The 26,474-nt window shown below is 38.9% G+C and overlaps 1 protein-coding gene across 13 annotated transcripts in view; it reads right to left on the bottom strand.

Annotated features, from left to right (window-relative positions):
* WDPCP (WD repeat containing planar cell polarity effector) overlaps positions 1-26,474 on the bottom strand; it is a 164,685-nt gene that overhangs the window by 99,312 nt on the left and 38,899 nt on the right. For 12 of the 13 annotated variants that reach the window (XM_085576151.1, XM_085576146.1, XM_085576153.1 and 9 more), the window contains 2 exons: positions 4,167-4,251; positions 2,485-2,529 (listed from right to left, as the gene is read on the bottom strand). In XM_085576151.1, coding sequence (XP_085432277.1) covers positions 2,485-2,529; positions 4,167-4,227 — 106 coding nt within the window. In that variant the 5' untranslated portion in view covers positions 4,228-4,251. Of the gene's footprint in view, positions 1-2,484; positions 2,530-4,166; positions 4,252-5,694; positions 5,804-26,474 lie in introns of all 13 variants that reach the window. The other variant, XM_085576145.1, reaches the window with a different exon arrangement.

Raw genomic sequence — 26,474 nt, 5'->3', positions numbered from 1 at the left:
TGTGCTGTGCAGGCTTTGTGCCAGGGGCACCCCTGCATTCCCAGGGACAAGTGCAGCAGCCTGAGCTCCTGCTGCCTGTCACAAGTGATGCCAACCTGTGAGGCTCTGCCCTGCCTGGAGCCCTCCCCACCTTCCCAGGGCTGCAGTGATGTGCCTGACAGCATCCTCTGCAGCATCCCCTGCAGCAGCTGTGAGTTTAGCACATGGTTGCAGTGATGTGCCTGGCACAGCATCCTCTGCAGCATCCCCTGCATCAGGTGTGAATCTAGCACAGGGCTGCAGTGATGTGCCTGACACAGCATCCTCTGAGCATCCCCTGCATCAGCTGTGAATTTAGCACATGGCTGCACCTTCACACCCATCCCCAGCAGGGCTGAAACCTGCTCCAAACACTCCTTGCAGGGATGGGAAGGGATAATCCTTCCACAAAACGTTTTGCCTTCATATGCAGGCACAATTCCATGGGAATTTTCATTTGGAGAAGCTAACAGCATAGGCATGGCTTTGTGAAGTTGTCTAAAAAATCAATGAGATTTTTCAGAGTTATCATGTAATAATGTTTAAACGTGAATGGATGCTCTGAGCAATGCAGGAGTTGTAAAACTTAAGCTAAAGAAAAGCTCTGCTAATATAAAAATCTTTAACTGTCACAGTACAGCTGTGTGATAGCATGACTTGAAACTGCTTTTAACCAGGTAATGCAGGGACAGTGCAAATGTTTCAAAGCTAAAACCATTCTAGGACGGTAGCTGATTATTAGTCTGGAATTGTTATTGGTTATTATTCTTAGTCTACTTGGCTGAAAGTATTTTAGTTAAAATTTCCAGTTTTAAGCCAGTTGATGTTGCAAGTCCAGAGATGATTGAGAAAATGTTTATTGCTCATCTGCTAAGTAAACTTCTTGAGGAAAAATCTGGATTATTTTTGTGATTCCTTTTGACAATGGACTTCAAGAGCAATACACACTACCATGCTTAGTGACAGGAAAAAAAAACAGATTGGAAATATACCAGGAAGAAATAATTATAAATTTTCAATTGTTTTGTGCTGTGTAGTCCTGTGATCATCAGTCTTAGATGACATGTGCAGAAAGTTACACTGGAAGCAGTCTGAGGTTATTGGAAGCAGTCTGAGGTTATTTTAATGCTCTTCCAGGGACATAACCAATCCAAATTTGCCATTTGATCTTACTGTAAGAAGAAACTCAGAAAATATCCTTACATTCTGCTAGCTTTTGCTTGTCTTCTAAATAACTGTGCTTCATCTGTGATAAAGGAAAGACGATGAAAAGGGGAATTAATCCTTCCAACTGCTGTCAGCAAATATTAATATTAGCCAGAGGACCAGCAGAGTTGGGTAAACCAGAGAAATTTCCAAAGCAATCAAGGCAGCCCCGATGCTCTCACCCTGAAAGGCAGATATCTCAACCTGGCAGTGACAGAAAGGCTGCCCAGGTGGGCTGGCAGTGCTGAGGTGAGCCCCACATCCATCCATGCTAGGGTTTGATGTTGGTGTAATGCTGGTGTAGGTATGAAAATATACATTCTTTTGAATGAGGGCTCTGAGATGTGATTAGAAATAGAGTAGAGTAGGTTTGAGCTTAAAAATAAAGAAAAAAATCTTGATTAACTTACACTATGGTAAAAGGAACACGCAGGAAAATAGAGTGAAAACTTTCTAAAATATTTTTCCTTTCTTGACTTAATTTTTAACAAAACACAGTAGGATAAAACCTTGGATTTTTGATTGAGTTACTACTTTTTTAGATAATTAATTCTCAGTTTATTAAGGGAGAGAGGAGTCTTTCTTGTACTATAGACTCTCTTAGGAAACACAATTGTAACTTCTCGTGTTTCCATGTCACACATGGTACTGCTTGGAGAAAATTTGTTATTGTGACATCTTAAATATTAACACTAGGTGTTAATATAGAAATCTGACCACTGATTTGCTTAACCTCAACTTCTTAAGAAAACTCACTTTCTTACCAACCCAGGACAGTCTGCACCAGTGAAATACAGCTGGGATGGGTAGAAAGGGGCAACTCCAGCTTGTAGGATCACAGGAATAATCAGAGCAAGGGAATTCATCGCTGGCCCTGCAGTGGCCATTCCAGAGGGCAGGCAGAGATGCCCTCTGCTGGGATCCCACAACACAACCTGGGCTCCACACAACACAAAATATCTTAAACCCCATAAGAATTCAGAATGTAAAATCCCACTGAGGTTTCTAGTTACATAACTGTTGGTTTGATGTGTATATTTTTTTTCCCCCTTCTGTGGTTTAAAAAGTTTTTTTTTAATATTCCTACATAAATAAGTCTGAGGAGTATTTCTCTTTCTGTGTATCCTTACTCCATAGAAATACAGATGTATATACTAATAAGAAATTTGAAGCTGCATTTTGAAGAGCAAGCAGTTGGTGTCAAACATTGAACATCCAGAAGTTTTGTTTAGTTTCAGTCATGGCTATTTGTATTTTTACCTGATTGTTTCTTGTCACAGTACTGGTGGATCCCAATGTCTTCATCTGTACAATTAAATGTAAATACATTAAATTATGTTGCAGCACTAGAAACAGAACACACCTTAGAAAGCAAGGTTCAGCACCTCAGGTTTTGCCTGCTAAAGAAGTTTGGTGTTAAAATACAAGCACAGCATATAGCCTGGATAGCACTGAGACTTTCAAAAACCAGCAGAGAAGGCATTAAGAAGGATGTGACAAGCCCTTCCATTTATTTGGAGCTGTCATTTCCCTTACATACATTTCTATTCCCTTCCAGCTGCAGACATGCAAAAGTATTTTTATCACCTTCCTAATTAACATATTTTGTATTCTCTCACAAGGAAAGGAAAGCATCATGATGAAAGGTGCATCTTGGAATAACTTAAAAAATGTTTTCTGACGACTGACACAGCTGAGCTAAAGACAACAGCTTGTAGCTTTTTTCCAAGATTCATGAACTCATAAAGCTGCTCTTTCAAAGGATCCAATATTCTCAAGCTACAGGTATTATCATCTAGCTGGTTCCTGTGACACAGAAATCTGGATATTTCAGCTGCCAAGGGGCTGCAACCCCAGCAGTCAGTTCCTGATGTGGGTTAACACTCAGGGGTGCCATGGCAAGCTCCACTGGGCACATCTAAGTACAGCATTATCTTGAATTGTTTTAAAATAATTCATTTTTCACTGCATCCATGTCCTCCTAAAGTCAGACAGGCATTTTCCAAGGGGAGAAATTCCTTACATGGAAAAAAAAAAAAAAAGTAGGAAGGCAGGCAGGTTTTAAACCAGGACATCATCCTCCCTTCTGCCTCAGAATTTTTGAATGAGGTACCTAGGCAGTGAATACATGGAAGCAAGAAGGTCAAAAGTGGAAAATAGGCACAGTATTCCACAGCAGAGCTTTAATTACAATAAATCACAACTGTGTTTTTACTTAAGCCATCAGATTTTTCTATGAAATACAGCTTTTGAGTTTTTGATGTTATAGAACAGTTCTCACATAAAGATGGGATGTCAAAGCACACTGAGTCAATACTTGAATAGTAACATTCAGCTGAATATCAATTGATTATTCAAAATAATATTTCTATAAAATTATTGTACGGTACAATTGGATTGATGTGTCATAAATAATCTTTTGGTATGATCCACTTATAAACTGGTGGGTTTTTTTAGAGTTATATTTTAGGACTAGAAAGACAAGATGAATGAAAGTAATGTATACATGGCTAGGATTTACTCATATGTCTTTTGGATCAATCAATTAATAAGACAAATGTATCCTTGTAAGTATGAAATTTCAAGTAATCATGTAAAATACCCAGAACAGGCAGTTATCTTTTATTTTAACATTGAATACCAGTGCCTCTGCAGTTCACTTGACTGTGGATCATTCACCCAAACTAGTCATTAACTGAAGCTCACAGTCAAGTAGTCCACAGCTTCCCAAGAAGGGAAATACATCCAATCAAACATAATATTTTTTACTTGAAAGGATGCTCCAGTTCCATGAGAAGGAAAGCAAAGAAGCTGACCACATTCAAACACTGTATTGCCACTAATTTTCTTTCTCTTAAGTATAAAAAAACCACTTTATTTGGGTGTTCAGAAGTTTATATTAGTTTAATATCCATCAACAAGCTTTGATGATAACAGCTTACCTCTAATATGTAAGTTGGTCTTCAAAGACCACAGAAACATCTCAGTCAGGCAGAAGGACATCTTGTGATATATGGAGCCTTAGCACTAGCAAGAGAAGGAAAGGAACTGCATGAGCCAATTTTTTACCCTCCATCACCATTGAAATGGCAAGAATTTTGGAATCTAAGTGCTGGAAGAACCTAGCACTGATGGCATTTTGTTACACGTAAGCTGTAGTTTTAAATTGCAATTAAAATGGACAATGCATGGGAAAGAATAGGGTAAGTAACATAATATACACATACATATCAAATACAGAGAGAAAACAACAATTCTTTAAATTGTTCTCACTAAAGCAAATAACTTTATGTTTGATTCTTCTAATATACACATTATTATCTATTTTTACTGTATGGTTATTACCTTGACACATTCAAAACTGAATCCACTACTTAAACATGTGGTTTAGATATGAGAATTACACCTTTGGGCCAAATTTTTTAAACTCTGTACATTGAGATGTGTCAATATAGTCAATAAACAGTTTTGAAAACAGTATTTGCAGCCATTAGTTGTAGTGTCAAAACAAATGATGTCTTTCTAAATGAAAAAAAAAAAAACAAAGCCAACAGACTATATCAATTAGAACTGACAAAACAACAGCTATGAAGCATACAGAACATGTTGATGCATTGTGTACGTTGTTAAAGGCTTGCTGAGTTTATTTGAACAATCCCTCTGAATGTTCCTCGTGGAGGATATGTTGTGTTTCAAGGGAGCATAGGGAATTTTCCTGGACACAGCAACCAGCAGACTCCCCTGAGTGATTTGCTGCATAAATGGGCCACCAGACCAATAACTTTCACTTCTTCTACTAAACCTGAAAGCTGGACTGAGCAGAGGAGCTCACACAATGCAGCAGCCTTTAGAACCACTGCTAGTATAGTACTATATTTAATCTTTTTTTTTAAAGCAGTATCATCATTTGGCTCCCATGAGTGCCATTTAGATAATGAATCAATTTAGACAATAATTGCAGAATTTTTACCACATAGAGTATCAGACCTTTATATCAAGAGTGCTACAATGAAAAATATGTGCAAGGATCTCAGGTAACACCAAGGAAACTGGGAGACCTTGAGGTGTTATCACTCAAGCTAATATTTATGTTTGAAGAACTGCCTAATCCACTGAAATAGCACCAAGTGGAAATAGCATTTTCTTTCCACTGATCCCCAAATGTACAAAAAGTCTTGCTGACTTAGTAAATCCCATAGTTGTGTCAAAAAACCCCACAAAAACAAACCAGCAAAAACAAACCAAAAAAGCTCACAACACACACCACACACCTAATAAAAAGAATATCCCTTGATCTTAGGTGAGAATGAGGTTTGGAAAAAATTGCAGGATTAGGAGCATGGTGGTCTGTTGAGCATGAGAACCATTTTTGGTATAAATATAGATGAGGGCAGCCTCTCTTTTACTATGTGGACTAAAGTAAAAGGAGATTGTATGATGTAATTTTATGTTTTCTTGTTTTTTACTTACGTGAAACAAAACTTGCATTCCCCAGGGCCAATAGATGCTAGATTAGAATCTCTCACTAATGTGAAGTCATCATGTTGAGTGAGCTTCTCAAAATGCTGTCATGGCTGGACTGAAACAAAACCCAACACCCAAAGTGGCAGGAGGGAAGGGACACCTGCCCCAAAGCAAGGCTGGGGTGGCCCTGGCTGGACACCAGGAGCCCCCAAAGCTGCTTTCTCTTCTCTGCAGGACAGCAGAGAAAAACTAGAATTAAAGGCTGTGAGGTGAGATAAGAGCAGGGAGGGATCACTGACTGCCATCATGGGCAAAACAGACTTGATTTGGGGAAAAGTTTAATTTAATACCAAAAAAAGATAATGAGAAATAAAATAAAATCTTCCCCCCATTACCAAAATCTTTCTGCACAAACCCAAAACACAAGGTAAGACTAGAAGATTTTGGCATGACAGATAATCTAACATAAAACACCCAAATTATTGCAAAGCTTTTATATGTAGGCTCCATGGACACTTCTAGTTGTGTCCTCCTATTGAACAGAAAGCCATCCCATAATGCTTTAATGCTGCTGAGTGCCTTCCCAGCTGACAGGTCAGGAAAGAATTTCAAGTCCTTTTTTTTTTCCTTGTCAGACACATAGAAGGAACTTGACAAAAAGCAGAAGCAAGTTTTCAAGTGGGCACTAAATACTCGGTGTCCAAGATGCATACTTTAAGAAATTTGTCCTCAAAAATGTGAAAAAAAGAGAAATTTTGTAAGAAAATGTTAAAAAAACAGACTTCTAAAGAACACCCTTGCAGTTCCACACGGAATAATTAAGAGGAAGCAAAATTCTCCTTGTACCTAAAAAGGGAGAAGAGATTTGTCAATTACCAGAATTTTGAGAAATTAGATTTTTTCTTCTTCCTTTCCTTGGGCTCTGAACACTCATTAACCAGCTAATTATTGGAATGCTTGTTACTGTTGTGCCAGTGAAAATGGACAACTGCCCAAAAATACTGTTCCAGTCTAACAAACTCTAATCTGAAATACCTTCTGATTACTTACATTCTAGAGTAGAAATAAAAAAAGAGAAAATTTGCTTCTGTAACAAAATATGGCATTATCAACTCTGAGTACTCTTTTCAGAGGAATTATTCTTTCTTGTTCCCTTTGAAAGAATACATGCCAGCTTTCAGAGTTATGCAACTATATCTCAGCATTTCCCACATCATTATATTCCAGCACAATGGGGATGAGGATGATGACGACAAAGTGATCTTTTTGTATTTAAAATGCCTCTCAGAATTTACAATATTCCTTTTCCTCCATGGGCTGGACACTGCTATTGCAAAGAAGGTAGGTGTGAAAACATAGAAAAATTCCTCCCATTGAGCTTTAAGCACTCTATCCCTCCCCCTTTAAAATTGATTAAAATTTAGGGAAAAAATGGGTTGAAATAATTCTCCTGTTAAGGTAAAACTGGCATTCAGCTTAACAGCTGGTTCTTTTTCTGGCCCACACAACATTTACTGTCTGGTTTCACAATGTCACCACAAACAACAGGGATAGTGGTTAGTGGTTGCAAAAGCTTACTGACAAACAGAGATCTTTTGCAATGGTCAGCCTGTGCCAGTATCTGCATGAGGATTGTTTTGTTTAAAAAAAAAATCTTCAATTTGGTAATTATTCATACAGAAAATAATTACCCTGCCACTTTATAACATCAACAAATGCTGAAATTGGTATCAAGAGTCCTCTCTGACACCTCCAATATAGGTTTCTGTCATGACAAATAATTAGAAACTATGTGATCTGGGTGATCTGGGGCACTGGTGCTGCATTTCCTCTCTCCATAATCACTTGGGGGAATGGGGGACTTGTGAAAGGCAGTGCTCAGCTCCCAGGGTGAGTGCATCCCAAAATCACCTCTGAAAACATACTAGGAGCAACCTAGTGATGCCTCAGGTTTGAGCTTTTCTGTTTTTGAGATTCTGTGCTGCTTTGGTGTGTGGGTCTGGGCTGTGTATTATGGGATGCTGAGCTCTCTGCACAGAGCAGGGAGACAAAACAATTCCTGCTCCAGCTGGGCACCAAGGACAAATGATCCAAATCTCAGCCCAAGAGGAGGAACACCATGGGCTGGAGAGAGAAAAACAAGCAGCATGGGACTGCCTGGGCTAAAGCTGGAATGGGACAATGAACTCCAATATCCAAATGGACCAAAACTTACAGAAGTGTGAGACCACATGAGCAGTCATCCATTTTGTGACCATTTTGGGCTCACCTGGGTTGTAGTCCTGGCTGGGCTGCTGTGCTGCCCAAAGTGGAGCCATTGAGGCCTCCTAATAAATCCCTACTTCATTCTTTAGCTCCATCTAGCCTGTCATCTAGGTCAGCCTTCACAAGGCATCACTTGAGCCAGAGAACAGGAGATGATGGCTACAACATCTGACTGGGCAGCTCACGTGCCAGGAGCACAGCTCAGTGTGACAACACCACCCAAAATGTCCCTAGGAGAGTAAACCCTGCAGCTGCCACATGCAGGGCAGCCTGTAATGACCATCTGCCTATTCCAGTGAAGGTGGGCCCAGGAACATGCTCCCAGAAAGCCAAAACTCCTGGTGAAGGCAAAGTAAACAAGGGGGATCCCCCCAAAAATATTGACTTGTTTGGGGCACACTCCTAGGAGTGGAAGCGAGGTAAAATACAAAGTCAGGAAGGAGCAGGTCCCTCTATGCCACAGCAAAGTCACAAAACTGCTGCAATGGCATCCATACATGTCCTAGATGAGGTGCTCTGGATCTGGGGTCAGGCAGAGGTTATAGCACAAAATGCCCAAATAAAAGAAAAAACTGCAGAGTCCATTCTCACTACTTACATGTCATCAGATTTTCCTGGCAAATAATACAATACCAGAAATTATTTTATAAAAATTGTCACAGGCTAGCCTTTTGTGTTTTCCTACTCCATGGAAATACACAGTCATCGAATATCCTGAGCTGGGACCCACAAGGATCACTGAAGCCCAGCTCCTGGGCCTGCATGATTCTTGAACTCTGGCCAGCTGGTGAGGCTGTTCCAGTGACCAACCACCCTCTGGGTGAAAAACATTTCCTAATATCCAACAGAAATGTCCCCTGACACGGCTTCAGGCCATTCCCTCAGGTCCTGTCACCAGAGAGGAGAGATCAGTGCCTGCCCCTCCTCTTCCCCTCATGAGGATGTTGAATACCCCGCTGAGGTTTGCCCTCAGTCTCCTCCAGGCTGAACAGACCAAGTGACCTCACCCACTCCTCACACAGCTTCCCCTCCAGACCTTTCACCTTCCTGTGGCCTCCCTTGGGCACTCTCTAACAGCTTTATATCTGTTTTGTATCATGGCACCCAGAGCTGCCCCAGCACTCGAGGTGGGGCTGCCCCAGAGCAGAGCAGAGCAGAGCAGGACAATCCCCTCCCTTGCCCGGCTGGGGATTCCATCCCTGATGTCGCCCAGGACACGGGTGGCCCTCCTGGCTGCCAGGGCTCTGCTGGCTCATGTTCAACTTGCCATGGACCAGGAGCCCCAGGTCCCTTTCCATGGCACTGCTCTCCAGCCTCCCATTCCCCACTCTGCACATCCAGGTGCAGAATCCAGATTGCTTTCCTCTTCCACAGGTCTAATTTTTTTCAGAGAAATGGAAAATGTAATAGGCACAAGGAACTTTTTTTCATTTGATTTTGGATTGATTACACAATAGCTCTATGAGCAGATTGCCCCCAATCTCACTCCTGTCTCCCTTCCTCCACCTGGCAAAGGTTAACATCCAATCTCTGGCCCTGCCACAGCTCACTCACAGTGGCTAATTTTTAACTTCGATACCTAATGTTCAACAAACCACATAAGTCATCAAGTCATCCTACAAAACTCTATTTCTGTGAAATAATATTTGGAGTAGAAATCACTGCCAGTTTTTTCTTCCTCTTTGTGACCAATTTGTCCTTCACCAAGGAGAGAAACTCCCTGCAGCACAAGTATGATTCAAAAATGTAGTATTTGACTCTGAAAGTTAAAGTTTAGACTGAACTACCTACATTAGATCAGTAGCTACTTGATGTACCCTTTATGTTGATACAACAATTTCTTTGTGTATGTAACAGTTTCTTTATGTGTGCAACACATAAAATAAAATTTTAGACATACTATCTTTTACATTTTTAGCTACATCAACTTAAAATTTAGTCTAATTATTCATTGAAAAATAGACCAGTTAAATTTTTTCTCTATCATGTTCTCACAGATAAAAAAATGTAAAATATTCTTCCAATCTTACAAGACAGGCTTCATCCTTTTATAGCTGTATGAAGCCACAGCCTGTTTGATATATAATAAAACACATACTGAAATGAAGTTAGTAAAATCATGAGAATTTGTGAAACTTCATTTTGTAGTCTGGCATTAAATAGAAACAATCCAGATTCTTCCTACAAGTTTTTACTTCACAGCTACAAGTTTTTACTTTACTTTTTGACCAAGTGTCAGCAGCACAGCAGTTAAAAGACAATGCTTAATTTATAAACATATATATTGATAGTTTTAATTTGGTTTCTTAAGAAAGATGCTTATGTCTGTGTGTCTGTCTAACCTTTTCAAGTTTTTAACGCATTGATCTAAATTGGCTAGAATTTCAGGAATTGTCAAAAATTCCTGAAAATGCAGACCCAATGTGCAGGTGGGCACAAGGAGAGACTCTGAGCACCAGAGCTGAGAACACCAGGGACAGCTCAGGCTGTGATTGCTGTTCTGGAGCTCTGTCCCAGCTGGGGAATGGTGCTGGTGACCCAGCAAGGTTCTCATCTCTGACACTGGCCCACGTGCCTAGAGCAGAGCATGAGATGGGCACATGTGAACAGTCCCTGGCCCCTCTGTGGAAATTTATTAACTACAGGATTCCCATCGGGTTCTAAGGCTCAATGGGCCCGTTGGTAAGATGAACTCTGAATTTTTAGTCACAACACTTTTAAACTTCACACATGTTTGGAGGTAAGGCACTGTGGAAATAGCAGTGTGGCACAGTTTTAGTTAGGTTGGAAGTTAAATGACTGCAAAGATGGCATTCTGAGCTACCCTCCCATCTTTGGATTTCAGGGACAGTAATTCTGCCACCTATGCAGGAAATAAGTTATTGGGACTGCACTCGTAAATGTTTTGCTCATTTAATTGCTGAAGCTTGGGTTTGTTTTCTGGTATGCAGAGGTTCCAGCCTCCATCTCTCACATTCAGTGGCAAAGCCTGAGCTGTGTGCACCATCACTGCAACTTTTACAGGCTGCACGTGGGCTGGAGCTTCGTTTCCAGCGAGGCTGTGGTCAAGCACTGCAGCAAACGCTGCTCTGTCACTCCTGATCAGATCCAAACCACCCTGGCTGCACAAACAAAGGCCTGATCTGACCAGCAACACCAAATTTGAATCAAAGGGGCTGTTAACCCATTCTGTAACGCCAAGGTGGCTTTGGTGGTCCCCACTCTTATGCTGTGTTGGCTCCCTGATAGCTCTGCTCCCACTGCACCTTCCCCTGCAGAGCCAGGCTTGGGCTCCTCTTCCTTCTCCTCTCTTTCCCTTGCTGAGGTCCAACCCCTCACCTGCAGTTATTTCTGCAGGGCCAGGCCCTTCTCACAATTCCTGCTCCTGGCACTGAAACCCAGCAGCACAGTGAGCTTCATTCCCACATTCATTTACTTCTCCTTTAAATCCCTTTTCCACTGAGAAAAGAACTGTAGATTTTGTTGTATAAATGAAAATCAGATCCCCTGTCACTAAGACCAACCTCTGATTTCAAGAAATAGAAAAACAGGCATGATTCTATCAATCTATTCAGTGCATAATAATTAATATTACAATATTGGTTTAAGAATATTTTCAACAAACACAAATAGAAAGCTGATCAATCATCATACACCTGAATCTCTAGGCAAATATTTACTGTTGCTACTTTTTCTCTTCAGACTGTAATGATTCAGAATATTTTTGCCAAACACATGAATGAAGCAAATTCTTTTACTTATTCTAACTTCCTCAGTCTAAATAGGAAAACTAATTTGTAGATGGGTGAACAACACACAGGAGCACTCTATCAAAATACACACTGAAACTTCTATTGTAAGAAAGGCCTAAATAAGGCTTGCAGAATAATCATGGAAAGGAAATACATTATCTGATAACTCAAGAATTCTGGCATGAAAATTATACATTGCAAATTTATTCCCATATGCTGTAAAGTCGTATCATGTTCCATTGACTTATTTTTGTGAGGATTGTTTTATTGTTTTTGGAATCTGAAAGTAATCCTCTTTTTTGCAACATCAATTCTATTTACTGAGTTTTCATACTTTAATATATTTGCATATTTAACTACAAGATATACATATAGCTCCTTAAGAACATTATGATTATTGGACAAAAAGTAAGAACACTGAAAATCTGTAACTGCTCTAAAAAATATTCTGTAAAACAAAACAAACATTTTATTTCCAGCTGGTATAAGTTATTTCCCGTACAATTAATTGGGCAAAAAGGCACATGGGCCATTAATCAGAATGGGAATTGTTGGCTTAGACAGCTGTCCAGAGCTCGGAACTAAAAACTCTGTCTTGTGAGAACCCCGGGCTTGGTCTGGGGTCTCGTGTGGTGGAAAAGTCTCTCCTCCAGCCCAAGCTTCCAAAGAAAGGCTCAGCAGTCTCTGTTGTTTGGTCTCAAGGCAGTTTATTGCAAGTTATCTCAAAGATTTTCTTCTGGGGCTGCTGTGGTTTGCTCAGCAGCTCAGGCAGAGGCACACACACACCCTGACATCCTCTCTGACTCTGACTGCTTCTTCTCTTCCCAGGGCTGCTGCTGTCTTTTATATGATATATTACGTATAATAAGTTTACAGTTTTCCCCCAATACCTACTACCTATGTTACAAGGTGGTTTCCTACTCTAAACAATCTGTGAGTGCCAATATTACCAAGAACATGGAGGCAAGGAAGAAGAAGGAGGAAGAACAGGATCTTTCCTCCATCTTAGAACTTCTGACCCCCATATACAAAATAAAACCCCCCCTGTACAGGTGCTAAACCCTCCCCCTGTACAATACTAAAAAAAATTTCCCCTCTGTTTTGTAACTACTTTTACTATACTGTCTAACCCTTTGTGACTGCTTGTTCCACCTTCAAAGTTAGTAACTCATTCCATGGCTCAAACTCAAAATCACAGCTGTTTCCAGCTGCCTGCCAGGGTCTCAAATGCTTCTGACCAGGGCCTGGAACCTCTAAAAATGTCTGAGAGACATTTTGAGTTCCAACAGAAACCTCTAAAAATGTCTGAGGGACATTTTGAGTTCCAACACTGTCTACTAGATAGAGGGTGCTGAAGCTCAAGGACACGTGCAAAAATACTACAGAAAATGTATAGGGGGTAACTTGTTGCCACCAAATTGGTTGTTCCCGTGTCCGAACCGAAGCCTGGTTTTTGCTGGGTTATCACTCAAGCAGAGGAGGACAGGGTCAGAAAGTGAATTCTGCCACACTGCCGTGGCTCCTGCCTTCGGAAACACACGTCCCAACCACATCTCTGCTCCTCTCTTTTGAAAGGCACCTATTGATTAACTGAGCAGATAATAAGATTAACAACGGTGAAGCAGAATTAATTTGAAGGAGGTAATGCCATTTGTCAAGAAGACACTTAAGTTTATGTATCAGCCACACCTCTGACAGCCTTAATGAAGCTAAGAAGCCTTCTCCAATTGATACTGCAGGCAAGTATTACAATCTGTAACAGCTCTCAGACAAGAGTGGGTGTGAAAAGTTAAGAAGGTCACAGAAAATAGATATAATTGACCTGGGTTTTTACTTCACAGAGTGAAAAGTTCGTATACACATTTTGATAAAGACCCTGAAGGCCTTTATATAAACCAGATAGTAGATAAGTGATCCAAACGACAGATATCCAGTGCTGACACGACATGAGGCAATTACAGAAGTACTAAATGTCAAGCTGCTTTACGACATTCTTTTAGATAGTGATTGCTGTTGTAAATAACCCAATTTTTCAATACTAAAGGTCAGTAGGTCATAAAATTTTGTAGCAGTGTTTTCTTATCACCAGCCAAAGGAGAAGAAAACAAAATCTCTCTCATTTTAAGCTAAGCAGAAAGAAGGTGGAAGGGCCTACAAATAATCCAGGCACAGGAAAAGTCCTTGCTCCATTGCCCTACCATTGCTGCAATTCCTGTTTGCAAGGAAGTTTATGCTGGCAGGTTTTTGAACTTAGAACACCAGTTCTCATTGGAAATGAATGATGGAAACGTGTGGGTTTACAGCAGTGCTGCAGCAGCAGATGTGCATGGTTCCTATTGGAACTCAAAATGTCTCTCAGACATTTTTAGAGGTTCCAGGCCTTGGTCAGAAGCATTTGAGACCCTGGCAGGCAGCTGGAAACAGCTGTGATTTTGAGTTTGAGCCATGGAATGAGTTATCAACTTTGGAGGTGGAACAAGCAGTCACAAAAGGTTAGATAATATAGTAAAAGTAGTTACAAAACAGAGGGGAAATTTTTTTTTAGTATTGTACAGGGGGGGTTTTAGCACCTGTACAGGGGTTTTTTACCTTGTACATGGGGGTCAGAAGTTCTAAGATGGAGAAAAGTGGGCTGATCCTGTTCTTCCTCCTTCTTCTTCCTTGCCTCCATGTTCTTGGTGATGTTGGCACTCACAGATTGGTTTAGAGTAGAAAAGCACCTTGTAACATAGGTAGTAGGTATGGGGGAAAACTATAAACATGTAACACGTAATGTACCATATAAAAGATAGAAAATCACCATTTAATATAGGTAATAGGCATTGGGAAAAAAACTATAAACATATAACACGCAATGTACCATATAAAAGATAGAAAATCACCATTTAATATAGGTAATAGGCATTGGGGAAAACTGTAAACATGTAACACGTAATGTACCATATAAAAGACAACAGCAGCCCTGGGTGGGGGGAGAGAAGAAGAGGACAGCAGTCAGAGAGGATGTCAGGGTGTGTGTGTGCCTCTGCCTGAGCTCTGAGCAAACCACAGCAGCCCAAGGAGAAAATCTTTTAGATAACTTGCAATAAACTGCCTTGAGACAGGACAACAAGAGGCTGCAGAGTTTTCTTTGGAAGCTTGGGCTGGAGGAGAGACTTTTCCACCACACGAGACCCCAGACCAAGCCTGGGGTTCTCACAGTTTCCTTCCATTTGTGCCTCTGTGCATTGGCACCCTGGTCCATCAGCTGCCTTGCAGCACGGGCTACTGTGACATGAACAGAATCAGAACAACGAAGTCCAAAGCAGTGGGTTAAACCACACTTCAGCCTGAATTTTAACTATATTTGCACCTAAGCAAATAAGTGTCTTCTATATTTTTATGCAGTATTTCAGACTTAGCTATCACACAACTAACCAGATCTGTACAGATGTCAGGTAAATAGAGCACAACTATTTAATTTTCTATTTATGAGCTGTACCAACTAATTTCTTGCTGAACTGTACAGCTCTGGCCTTTAACATTTTATATTCTGCATGTTCACCGAGTATGTGCTTCAAGAATTTTCTAAAGAAAATTGGTAAACACATTGATTTCATTTATAAATCTTGCAAATTTGCAAGCTGCATTTAAAAAATAGAAATGTATTTCTGAGTATATTGTATGAGTTGAATAAATTTACTAGAACAAACGGATTATTTTTAGATCTACAACATCCTTAGCTGTTTATTTTTGTATTCCTTTTTGGAATGTTTTTACATTTAAATCATTTCCAGTAGCTATTTTATGTTGACCTATTTTGTTTAGATGCAGGCAATAAATTAGGCAAGCAATAAATTGAGCTTTACTAATATTTGAAAATCACCTTTGAATAGCCTTTTGCAAGATTCTTGTTTGTGAGCATTTATTTTTAAATGGTTTTTTTTCTGCTATACTTGAATTCTAGTTAATCCAGTGAGACTTGTATCTTGGTTTCTTCAATGTAATATTTAAAAAACTACAATGCCTGTGTGTCAGACTTCCTTTTAAGGAAGATTTGATTGCAAACACAAACAAAAAGCTTTTCTTCTTTTGTACTCCTTTATGATCTTCAAACAAGTTTCTATGAAAAGGACTGTATTTTTTCAATTTTAAGCCATACTCACCTTTGCAGTTGGAAAAAAATTGAAAATTTCATGTTACAATAATTAATTCCTGATTGTAATGTTACAGTATAGTTTATGTTGTGTTCTAATTATGCAGATATGCAAAAGGGAAAATAACTTTGAAGAAAAAATGCATTTGTTCACGCATTTTCATAATTACAATGAAACTGTTGAGCAGTGGGTTGTATATAAACTAAAATATGCACAAATTTTAATACTGAACTATAAACTCTTCTACCACTCTTGAGAAAACCAGGGCAGTAAAATAATCAGTCTGGAGTAAATAATCAGCTAGTGTCAGAAAACTACCTCATTAAAAATGCAAAGATGGGTCCAAAATGGTCAAAAAACTCAGATCAGCTTCATTCCACCTCTTATGGGGGCTGAGTAAGACCAGCTGTCAGTCAGATCCCTGCAGCTGCCTTTGCCCAATATTTAAAACAGTTTTGGTCTCAAAGCTGTCCTACAGCATAATGGCAATAGATTTACTCACTTGCAGCAGCACCATTCCTGTACATTTGAGTATCTACAGTAAAGAGAAATCGAGTTTGAGGATCTGCAAAGAGATCACATCGATAATGGACAGCATCCAACACTTTTAAGGAAAACTTTCCTCTTGCTAATATTACTATCACCATGGGATAAATACTGTTAGGTGCCACTTTATGATTAACTTCATCTGCCTGAAATAGCAGAACATTACAGTAGATTTATTTGATATACTAAATATTGATACTGATGGAGAGGCAATTTCAACCACCAGCCCCAGTTTCAGGTATGCCAGAGCTCTAAATTCTGGCTGGTATGAACCAGTAGTTCATCTTAGCTTTTGTAAAAGAATGCAGTGGTGGAAGTCATAGGTATTATGTATTAAATGAAAATTGAAATGTCAAATGGATTTTTAGGCAGCTCTTAATACTTCAGAAACCACCAGCTAGAGTGCAGCATCTTCCCAACACACAGGCAAATTATGGGGAGAAATGTGAATTGGTTCCCACTGTATTTTCAGATAATACTGGTGATATGTTCTCTGGCTTTAGGCTTATTGTCTTACTAATTCAGCTGTATATTGAGGGTGTCTTTTAGTGGACAGACTTGAAGGAGACGAGATACACAGAAATAAAATCTGTGTCTCCTAACTATCTTCAGTCACAAGTTAGAGTATCCAGTATATTTCTTCATCTATCCTTTCTCTTCATTACAATGTTTATTTGCTCTACTCCCATAGTTAACTAATGGATTTATGGTACTTATTGGAAAAATCATATGAAGCAGCTCTTGTTAATTCACAAAATAATTACTGAAGGAATCAACCCTGTTAAAATGATAAAGCATAATACCAGAAGGTGTAATTCACTTACAAAAGTATAACATTGGCTAGACTCCATTTTCAATTAATCAGCCATTGTTACCTGGTTCTAATTTTAAAATACCAATTGTGAACTCAACCAGTGATTTACAGCAGCTACTTAAATATGTTACCAGCAGAAAAATCCACGTAGCTCATTTTCAAAGAGTTTCTAACTTAAAATTGCATCCTGTTATCATTCAGCTCAGAAGAAAAACTACTACTGGTCGATTGGCCCAAGCTCCAATATTTTGTTCCAAGGTACAATCCCATTCTGATTTGCACAAGGATAGTGCCAAACACATCAGATTGGGGCTGATGTTTGCTGGGCAACTTAACAAATTACAATTTGGAAGTTACAATTACAATTATAAACTGTTGCATGACAGATTTCCTCAGTATCTTATGTTGTTTTCTTAAGTCTCATGTAAAAATGTTTTTGAAAACCTATCAACAACCACCTTTAAAATGATACAACATTACCTTCAATGCCAAATACCTTCAAAGCACTCCCATGCTTCCATTTACCTATGTGTTTATTCAGAAGATCCAAATTTTGTATAGAAAGAACAGGATATCCAATATCCAGTAATTCACAGTATCCAATAATTCAGTCCATGCTAAAGAAAGATGTTTTACTTTTGCCTAGGTTTCACTCTCAAATTGAAAACAAATTTACATGAGTCAGAACTAGACAGTACAGGCACTAAAGCAAAAAATGTACACCTTTTAACAGATAAGAGGAACTTCAATGATATCACATAATCTCTTGGAAGAATTAGAATTAAATTAGTTATACAATGTATGTTAGCTTCACAAAGCACACCCACTGATGCTGATATTCACATTACTTAAATATATATGCAAGCACTAAATTCCCAAGTTGTTACTGAATATGACATCAGGAAGATTCACCCATTTTAGTTCCATGTGTTCTTGCAATGTAAACGTTGCCTTTTGAGAAGAAAGGCTCTCCCAGTCTCAGAAAAGATCTTGTGCTGTACATGGAAAACTGGAGACAGCAGTACCAGCAGTAAATATGAGTAAATATGCTACTATGAGCATGTCAGGTACACTGGTGCAATAAAGATGTCACACTTATGCCTGAAGGGACATTTGGCTGTCCTTTTTAAGGCTTAGGAGGCTACATGGCTCCTGAAGGAGCTCCTGAAGAAGGTTTGATCCCTTTCCTTCCCAAGCTCTGCACCAGCTCCTCCAGCTGTGTACCAGCATTTCAGTTGAGATGGTTTTTGGAAGTTTGAGCAGCTTTCAAAAGCTGTTGGATATCAGAAATCCTTACCTTGAATCAGAAAATTAGTGCAAAGATGTGTCAAGTTCTCCAGGAGGAGTATTTTCAGAATCACCATCTCCATGGGCTGGCTTTAACACTTGCAGGTGGCAGATTTCTTTGCTGAGCACTCGTGGCCATTCCTGGGTACAGGACTGGGATGTAATGCTGTGTGCTGTGTTCCACTTTTGAATTTTAATGGCTTTTATTCAATCAGACTTAGGAACTGATTCCATAACAGCAGAATTTTCTTTTAGAAATCTTTTTATTTCCATTCTCCTTCACTAACCTTGCACCAGTGTCCTGGGTCAGAAGTGCAGGTTTTAAATTTGTATTCCTAGGACAAATGGCCATGCTGTTTGTATAAATATATATTATATATATATATATTTAATATATAGAATATATACTATATAAATCCTGCCCTACTCTGCTGCCTGCACATTCTTACAGCAGAGACACAGCATTTTTAAGTTTGCTACTGAATGAGGAATCATGATGATTCTAGAGAAAAAAAAAAAACCTCAGCTGTTTTACATTGAAGAGTTTTATTTTTAAATCTTTACTAGTAATGGCAGAAATGTGCAAACTGGATCTATTTTACTGCTCTTGCTGCAAATATATGCAGTGGAGTTATAATGAATGAATGTATTTCTAAACAAGGCAGCAATAATGTGGCAAGTGCTATATAATGTACAGATGCTCATCTCTGTCATTAATTAGGTAAGAGACCAGGCCATTTTTCACTTGCATGGGGTCCATGTATATTTTCTTTTGTTTTTACAGTAACAATTACGAAATGTAATAATTTTGCTGTTTTGAATCATTCCACCCTCTCTCAATCACCTTTAGTTATCTGCAACTTAATTCTCTGAATTCAAAGAATAGTGGTCCAGGAAGGAATGCAAATTAAAGAAGAAAATTTATAATTGTAGGAAACATAAAATGATCCCTTGTTAAATCTACAAATACTTAAAGTTAAGTAAATTGGGTTTCAAGGAGAGAGTTCCTTGGTGCAGAAGCACCCTCTAATGGCTGGCTCCTGACTGCTCTGAATCACAACTGGAAGAAAAATTTAATAGCTCCCCTAAAAAGCAAGGGAAACTGCTAAGATACCAAAAAAAAAAAAAAAAAAAAAAAAAAAGGAAATGTGAACATATGTATGCACACGGTGTACATATTCACATTTCACTTACAGTCTCTGTTGCATATCCTTAATATAGAAAAAGAGCATCATGAATTTACAAACTTTTTTTGTTAGAGCCTGTATTTTCTTTTAAAACAATATTCTCCATTTAGTATATAAACCAGCTTTTTATGTTCTCCCACGCTCCAACGATTCTTTAAAATTTAAAGACAAGCAGAAACTGAACTTCCTCTCTTATTTCAATTAACTTTTACAAAAAAAAAAATTAACTGGCTTTAATAAAAGTGTTATACTAAGTCGAAATCTTAAAACAAATTGTGCTAGAAGAAATGTGGAAGTCAGTGGATCCAATCCCCTGCACAAGTTGGCCATTATGTAAGAAAATAAAAAATGCTTTTGGTGCTAAAGCTGTACTAGAAACATGAACCATTTCTGCTGTATAAAAATATGCCTTAATAGGTATTTCCCCCTTCTAGTCTATGGTTTTGCAGGTTTTGGTTTTTTTTCAATGAAAATATCCAAAATTTGCTCATATACCTGCATTATTTTACCTCCACACTAGAATCTGTAGTTAGCATACAGCCCTTCATTATTAACTGTTAAGTATAATATCTCAGTGCTCATAGAGAGCCAGTGGCAGATAGAGCAGTTAATAACATGAGAGTAATGAGACTAACACACCAACTTGCTTCTCAACATCACTTTTCAAATCTCTTTGGGCTAAATTTTCAGTGTGGGGAATTAGCCATAGAAATCCCATTAACATTAATGAATGTTCCCTAGTTAACTCCCTATGCTCTGTGCTGAAGATTTACCCCTATATCTCTAAAATAAATATGTACAGATGCCAAAAATCTTTTTATAGAGCCTGAAGAAATTAAGGGCTCTATTCTCAAATAATTGACTTATGCACATGTATCTTCTTCCCCCATGGATCATCTTCTACATATCAGGATGGGTGTAATGTCTGCATTATTCTCATTGAACAGATTATCCAAAGTGCATGTTTACTGCATAAAGGCTGAGTCCAGTTAATTGCATATTTTACAGAAATAATATATAGATTGAGTTGTATTTTTCTCATTATTAAACAAACAGTGATTGAACAGCTTTCTCTGTCATTGAGAACAGCATGTATTTATATTTATATTTCTGAAGATATAAATATTAAGGAAAGTCAATAGTTTGAAAGAATTCAAAATTACTCTACACACCTACCAAAAAGCCAAAATTCAACTGGGTCACCAGAAGTCTCTGCAAGCAGTGACTGAAGCACTGTGTAAAGATAGGGAACAATGTTTTTTACCTTGACTATGGAAATATGAAGGTGGGAAGGGCTTTCTAGGACCAAAATCATCAGGGGTGGGGGACATATTGCCATCATCTTTTCTACTCCCTTTTGCAAGAATATACTCTTACTATTTTTGAAATATTAATTTACAAGCTTACTTTCCCAGTTAAGCTCATAATTTCAAGTTCCACTACAGCTTAAAAAAAAAAGTGCCAAAACAACTGCTTCAAATCATATTCACTTGCTAAAATTTGGAATAAGTCTTCAGTAACACTCTTTTCATACATAAAAGATTTACCTTGCCTTCCTTAAAATGACTCTTCTTAGAGATCAGACTGGAATGCATCAGGTATAATACCCAATTTTATGCATCTGTCCTGGAAACAGTGACAGTGTGTTGGTGTTACCATTATATTCTCAAAGAGGAGAATCTACTTCCTCCCTGAATACAAAACCAAAAAATAATTTATCTGGAGCCTGTGCAAATTGTTTTATTTGAAAATAATATACCAGCTAAATTAAGATAGAGGAAACCCCCTGAAATTATCCAGTGAAACCATTTTGAGAAAACTCACTCAGAAAAAAAGTATAATTCTTCTGGTTATACCTGGAGCAGAAGATGGCATATTTAGATAGAAATTCTTTTAGCTTATGAGCAGACTCTTGAAATCATTTCTAGATCAAAGATTAAATGTATAGTCCTTCTAAGAATATCAAACTATGCGACCATAAACCAATCCTCTTTCAATACCAACCCATTTAGACAGATTCCCCCTTTCCATTGAAAGGTCTTTCATAGAAGTCTTTCAAAGCCAAGATAAAAAAAGGGAATTTTCCTGGTAGCATTCTTCACAAAAATGCTTTCAGCTAGAACTGGGAAATCTGGAATGAGGTAAGGTCAGACTGGTGGTGGTGGGGAGGAGAATCAGTCATGTAAACAGGTTTTATATTGCATTTATTACAAACTCCCCTCATTTTCAGTCGCTTCTTTGGAAATTAGCACAACCATGACTGGATTAATTCTCTGTGGGTTTCCCTCTGTACTGTTATTGAGCAGTCATGGGAAAACTCAGCCAAATGAGTATGGCTCTAGTGAAGGCACACATCTACGAGGAAGGGCAATCACCAGAACACAGGGTTTGTCTAAAAAAAGACATTCAAACAGATAGGTCACTTAAGCTGACCTCCCAGAAGTGATGTGCTCATACTTTAATTGAGCTAAATTTTTGATGTTCTATGTCACTGTAAATGAAAAGGAATCATTTTATAGAGCATGTTTATGGGTTTTCTGGTTTTACAGACACGTTCCTGCCTACCCCTCAGGCAGCCTGTCACTCACTGCACTGCTTCACATCGGAGCAGAGGTCCTGCATCCATACCTCTGCACCTTCCAAGACTATGCAGACCTGCTGGAACCTCTCTTTGAAGACAACCAGGAATGTGCCTTTTCAGTACTAAGAGAAACACAGCCGTTACAGCAGCCACATCTTTTGCACACCTTCAGCTCATGAGAAAACAAAAGTCAAAGACTTTGGCGTGCCTACTGCCATGTCCAGAGTTTCCTTGCTGGTGGTGAACAGCTGCTGCTCCCTTTCCACTCTTTGCCATCCTGGTAAAGAGCTGCAGTGTTATCTCAATTATTTTGTCCAGTGGTTTTTGGAACACAAGTCTTTACCATCTCTGGAAGCTGCCTCAAGACATACTGCAGTGTCAAGACACCTTGCACAGATTTATCCACAGTGACTGAATTGCTGACGTGTTCTCATCTGACCTACTCCCATGGGCAGTGTCAGCCGGAGGCCTTAAGTATATTTGTCCACACCTGATGCTGTCTGCTTGTGGCATTCTATGAAATACTTTTTCCCCCATGAAGATTTTTGTTTGCATAGGGTAATGAGAGAAGAAAGGCATTTTTGCTTACCCAATATCACTTAACAGTGTTGAGCACTCTATCCATAAGACATCCCCACCGCTGCTCATTTCACAGCAGCCTCCTCCCTAAAAGCATCAGAAATTTCCACAAGAGTCCCAACAGCTGTTTCCCAATATTCAACTGGTTTGCAACTGAGGGAGCCTTCAGATGGGAATGGCAAAATGCCTGTTGGTGCTGCCAGGAACTCCCCTGTCTACCCAACTCACTGGAGTGAGTTCAGAGATGGTCAGAGGCCCATGTTACACTGGATTTTTGCTTCCACCACTGGTCATCCCAGTTGTGCATCATTACACTGCTTCTTCATGTACATCAGCAACCAGCTGATCTATCCCAAAAGCAGCGCTTCACCAAACACAGCAGCTTCTGATAAATACCCTGGGGGAGGAGCTGCTCTCTTCATCCACCTGCTTCTACTTCTTCAGTAGCTGCATGGCCATAACTTCAAAAGTTTTATGAACTCACAGACCCAAAACCACCTCCCTACAAGACTAAACACGTGCAATCTAATTCCCATTAATGATTAGCATGATCTATGACGTATGCTCGGTGCTACCTTACAGCAGTTCAAAATGGAATGGCAAAATTAATGGACGGGGGAGGCGACCCCATAAATTTTCCAGCTTCATTCCCAATACCAAAATTTCTGCAAGTATTACAGGCATTGACATATGAAGAATTGCACAAACAGGTAAAAAAAAAAAAAAAAAGCAACTGATCCACAGCATGGAACTGAGCAACACAGCATTGCACGACAGGCCCTTCCTCCAGGATACCCCGTGGTTAAATTACAAAAGCAGGGAACACAAAATACATCACTCCAGCAGGCTGAAGTTCTAGAGAGGCATTTCACTTTGACAGGGTCAAGTTGCTCCACATGGAGTAAACAAACTATTCCGGTTCCCCCAAGTGCTCTTCATATCTGACAACACCTTCCTGCATGGATCCTTAAGGATCAGGAGGAGCTGGGACACAGCAATTCCTGCATCAGTACAGTCTGAGGGCTCTGAAAGGAAGCTCATTCCTGTGAAGTCTCAGCTGTCCTGGCCTTTGTCCTTTCCAAGGATTTCTTCACGAGATGTGCGATGTTGAGAACAACATTCCACATCTGTCAGCCGCCATTCAGGATTGCAAAACACACACCTAAAAAATATTCCATTGCTCGATCACGCTAACACAAGTCACATTAATTAAGAATATGTTTGTGTAATTACATGGGAGAGGTGCTTTGCACAGCAGTTAAAGTGCATGCAACATCTATAATAAGCAACCTTGTGTGTAAGACATTATTACAGTACAGGATTCTTGGTCTGAAAGAAAGAAGTAATTTGAAAATTGATGCCAACTCTTGGTGTTTTCTAGGTCACATAAATTGTTATTAGGACCTGATATGTTTAAGAAACAAAGCACAATAATGAATATTTTATCTGACTCAATAGGAACAATCATTCTATAGCATTTGCTGAATAAAGTCAAACACATTTCTTCCAACAAGTTAATTTAAAATGGATCATTTACATACAGCAGCCAGATCTGATTGGCTATTGCAAAGCTTTGATTTTCTTTAGACCACTTTACCTAAAAGAATAAACATTGATGCAATCAAATTTTCACACCTGAAAGTTATAATGATTACCTTGGTTAGGCTAACTCTTCTCACAGATGCAATAAGCAGAGTTGCACACACTTTGTGATAAAGATTTGCAGGCTAAAAAAACTGTTAGCAGGACAGCCCAAATGTCCTTAGGGAAGCTCCCCAGTTACTGCCCAAACCAGGGAGCAATATATGGGAATAACGTGTACATGGCTCAGCAAATCCATTTTTATGTTTTCTTTTTAATTTTAATATCAAAGTATTCCAAAGCTCAATTATGCTTCATTAGCGAAACTGTGACTATCCCCCTTAATTATTTTAATATCTTAGGATTAGACAAGGAATGCAGAATTTTAGTAAAGCAGACAATGAAGGAAACACACTGACTGTTCCAAGAAAAAAAAGCTGCATTTCATGTTTTGAGCCAATCAACGATGAGCCACAGATATTGTATTACAGATGATTGCTTTAATCCTAAGGCATTTTAGGGTGTATTTGAAGTAACACAAGGGAAGCTTGTTTTGATATATTCACAATATAAAGCTGCTAGGAGATTGGTCCTAGATTCACACTGTGAGTTAAGTTCTCTCTCCCCCTTTGAAACCAAAAATGGAAAATACTTCCAAGCAGACTTGAAGTCAAAATAAAACATCAATTTATCACACAGCTCTTTCCTGAGAGATCCCTTTTCCTTCTGTGTATCACAAAACCAGAACTGCAGGCACACTCGCCTTCATCCTGTGCTACAAATCTTTCATTTAAAACTGCTAACTTCTCTGCACACGTTTCTCTCGAGTTTTTAAACACCTTTGCTGCCTTCAGAAACTCCACAGAAGCACAACTTTACACAATGGCACCACCTTGTGTTTCAAACGCCGACTTCCAATCCTTGTGCTGACCTCAACTTCATGTCTTTCCCTCAGAGTGGATGAAAAATAAACTTATTTCAATACAAACATATCAAATATGGTAAGTAAAAATTTAATATATTATTTTAGATTATAGAAATATATTATACAATATAAATATTTATTTCAAACGAGACTCATCTAATTTTCTGCCAGTTTAAATTTGTGTCATTCATACCCAAAATTACCTACTATAAAACTTCTGTGAGCATATTTTTAATTTAATCCCTGGTTGTTTTTCATATTAAAAAAATGCTTATATCCTGATGGATGAGCTATTTTGGGGTCAAAGTCAATTAAATTGTCTCTAAAGCAGGATTTACCTGCTTGACTAAATGGAAATCCCATATATGTATCTTAAAACCATTATCCAAGAAATGCATAATTCAAAAATATAAGTCTTGGAAAAAGGTTACCTAAAAGATTAAAGCAGACTTTATAGTATTAGTAAAACGTGTCATCCAGTGCCCAGCCTTTAATTGTTATGGGCAGGGTGGCAGCCTTGCCATTTAGAAGTGGCAAACCACCTTACTAATCTTACAACTCCACTTAAAGTTGTGAATAACTTTGCAAATCTTCATCTGTGTGAGCTACAACAAAAGTTAAGTCCTCACCAGGCTGACTTTTCTTTTTTGGAAGTGGAAAGTGAGGTAATTTTGCACGAAAAAAAGGTTTGGTTGCTTACAGTTTATAATGTTTATCCTTGAAACTCATTCACTACTATACCTAGGCTGAACCTTAAAAGAAAACAACTGTGCTGTTCACAACTGCTCAGTAAAGGAAAATAATATCTACAAAGTTCCATTTCTACTTAGGATGCTCCAGTGTTCCTCTTCTCAATGCTGATTTGGCAGTACCAAATCCTTGGAGCCCCCTCTTAAAGGCATTGTGTGCCATGTTCCTCAGGCTCCTCATTTCCAATAACAGCATTCTATTATTCCAAGGCCTAGTCCAATGTACACTGGATTCTGGGATTCAGAACAGCCAGCTTTTCACAATCTAAACTGTTAATGGTCCTCCTATCTCTCATATATTCCTCCTCACAAACCTAACCCTTGCTTCAGGTGCAGTCCTTCTCCTTATTCTACTCTTCCACCTGCTATCTTCTTCTTCATCTT

This window comes from Lonchura striata, chromosome 3, assembly GCF_050655825.1.
Source record: "Lonchura striata isolate lonStrDom1 chromosome 3, ASM5065582v1, whole genome shotgun sequence".
NCBI lineage: Eukaryota > Metazoa > Chordata > Aves > Passeriformes > Estrildidae > Lonchura > Lonchura striata.
The sequence above is the reverse complement of the archived record's forward strand: the minus strand, read 5'-3'. Positions and strand labels throughout refer to the sequence as shown.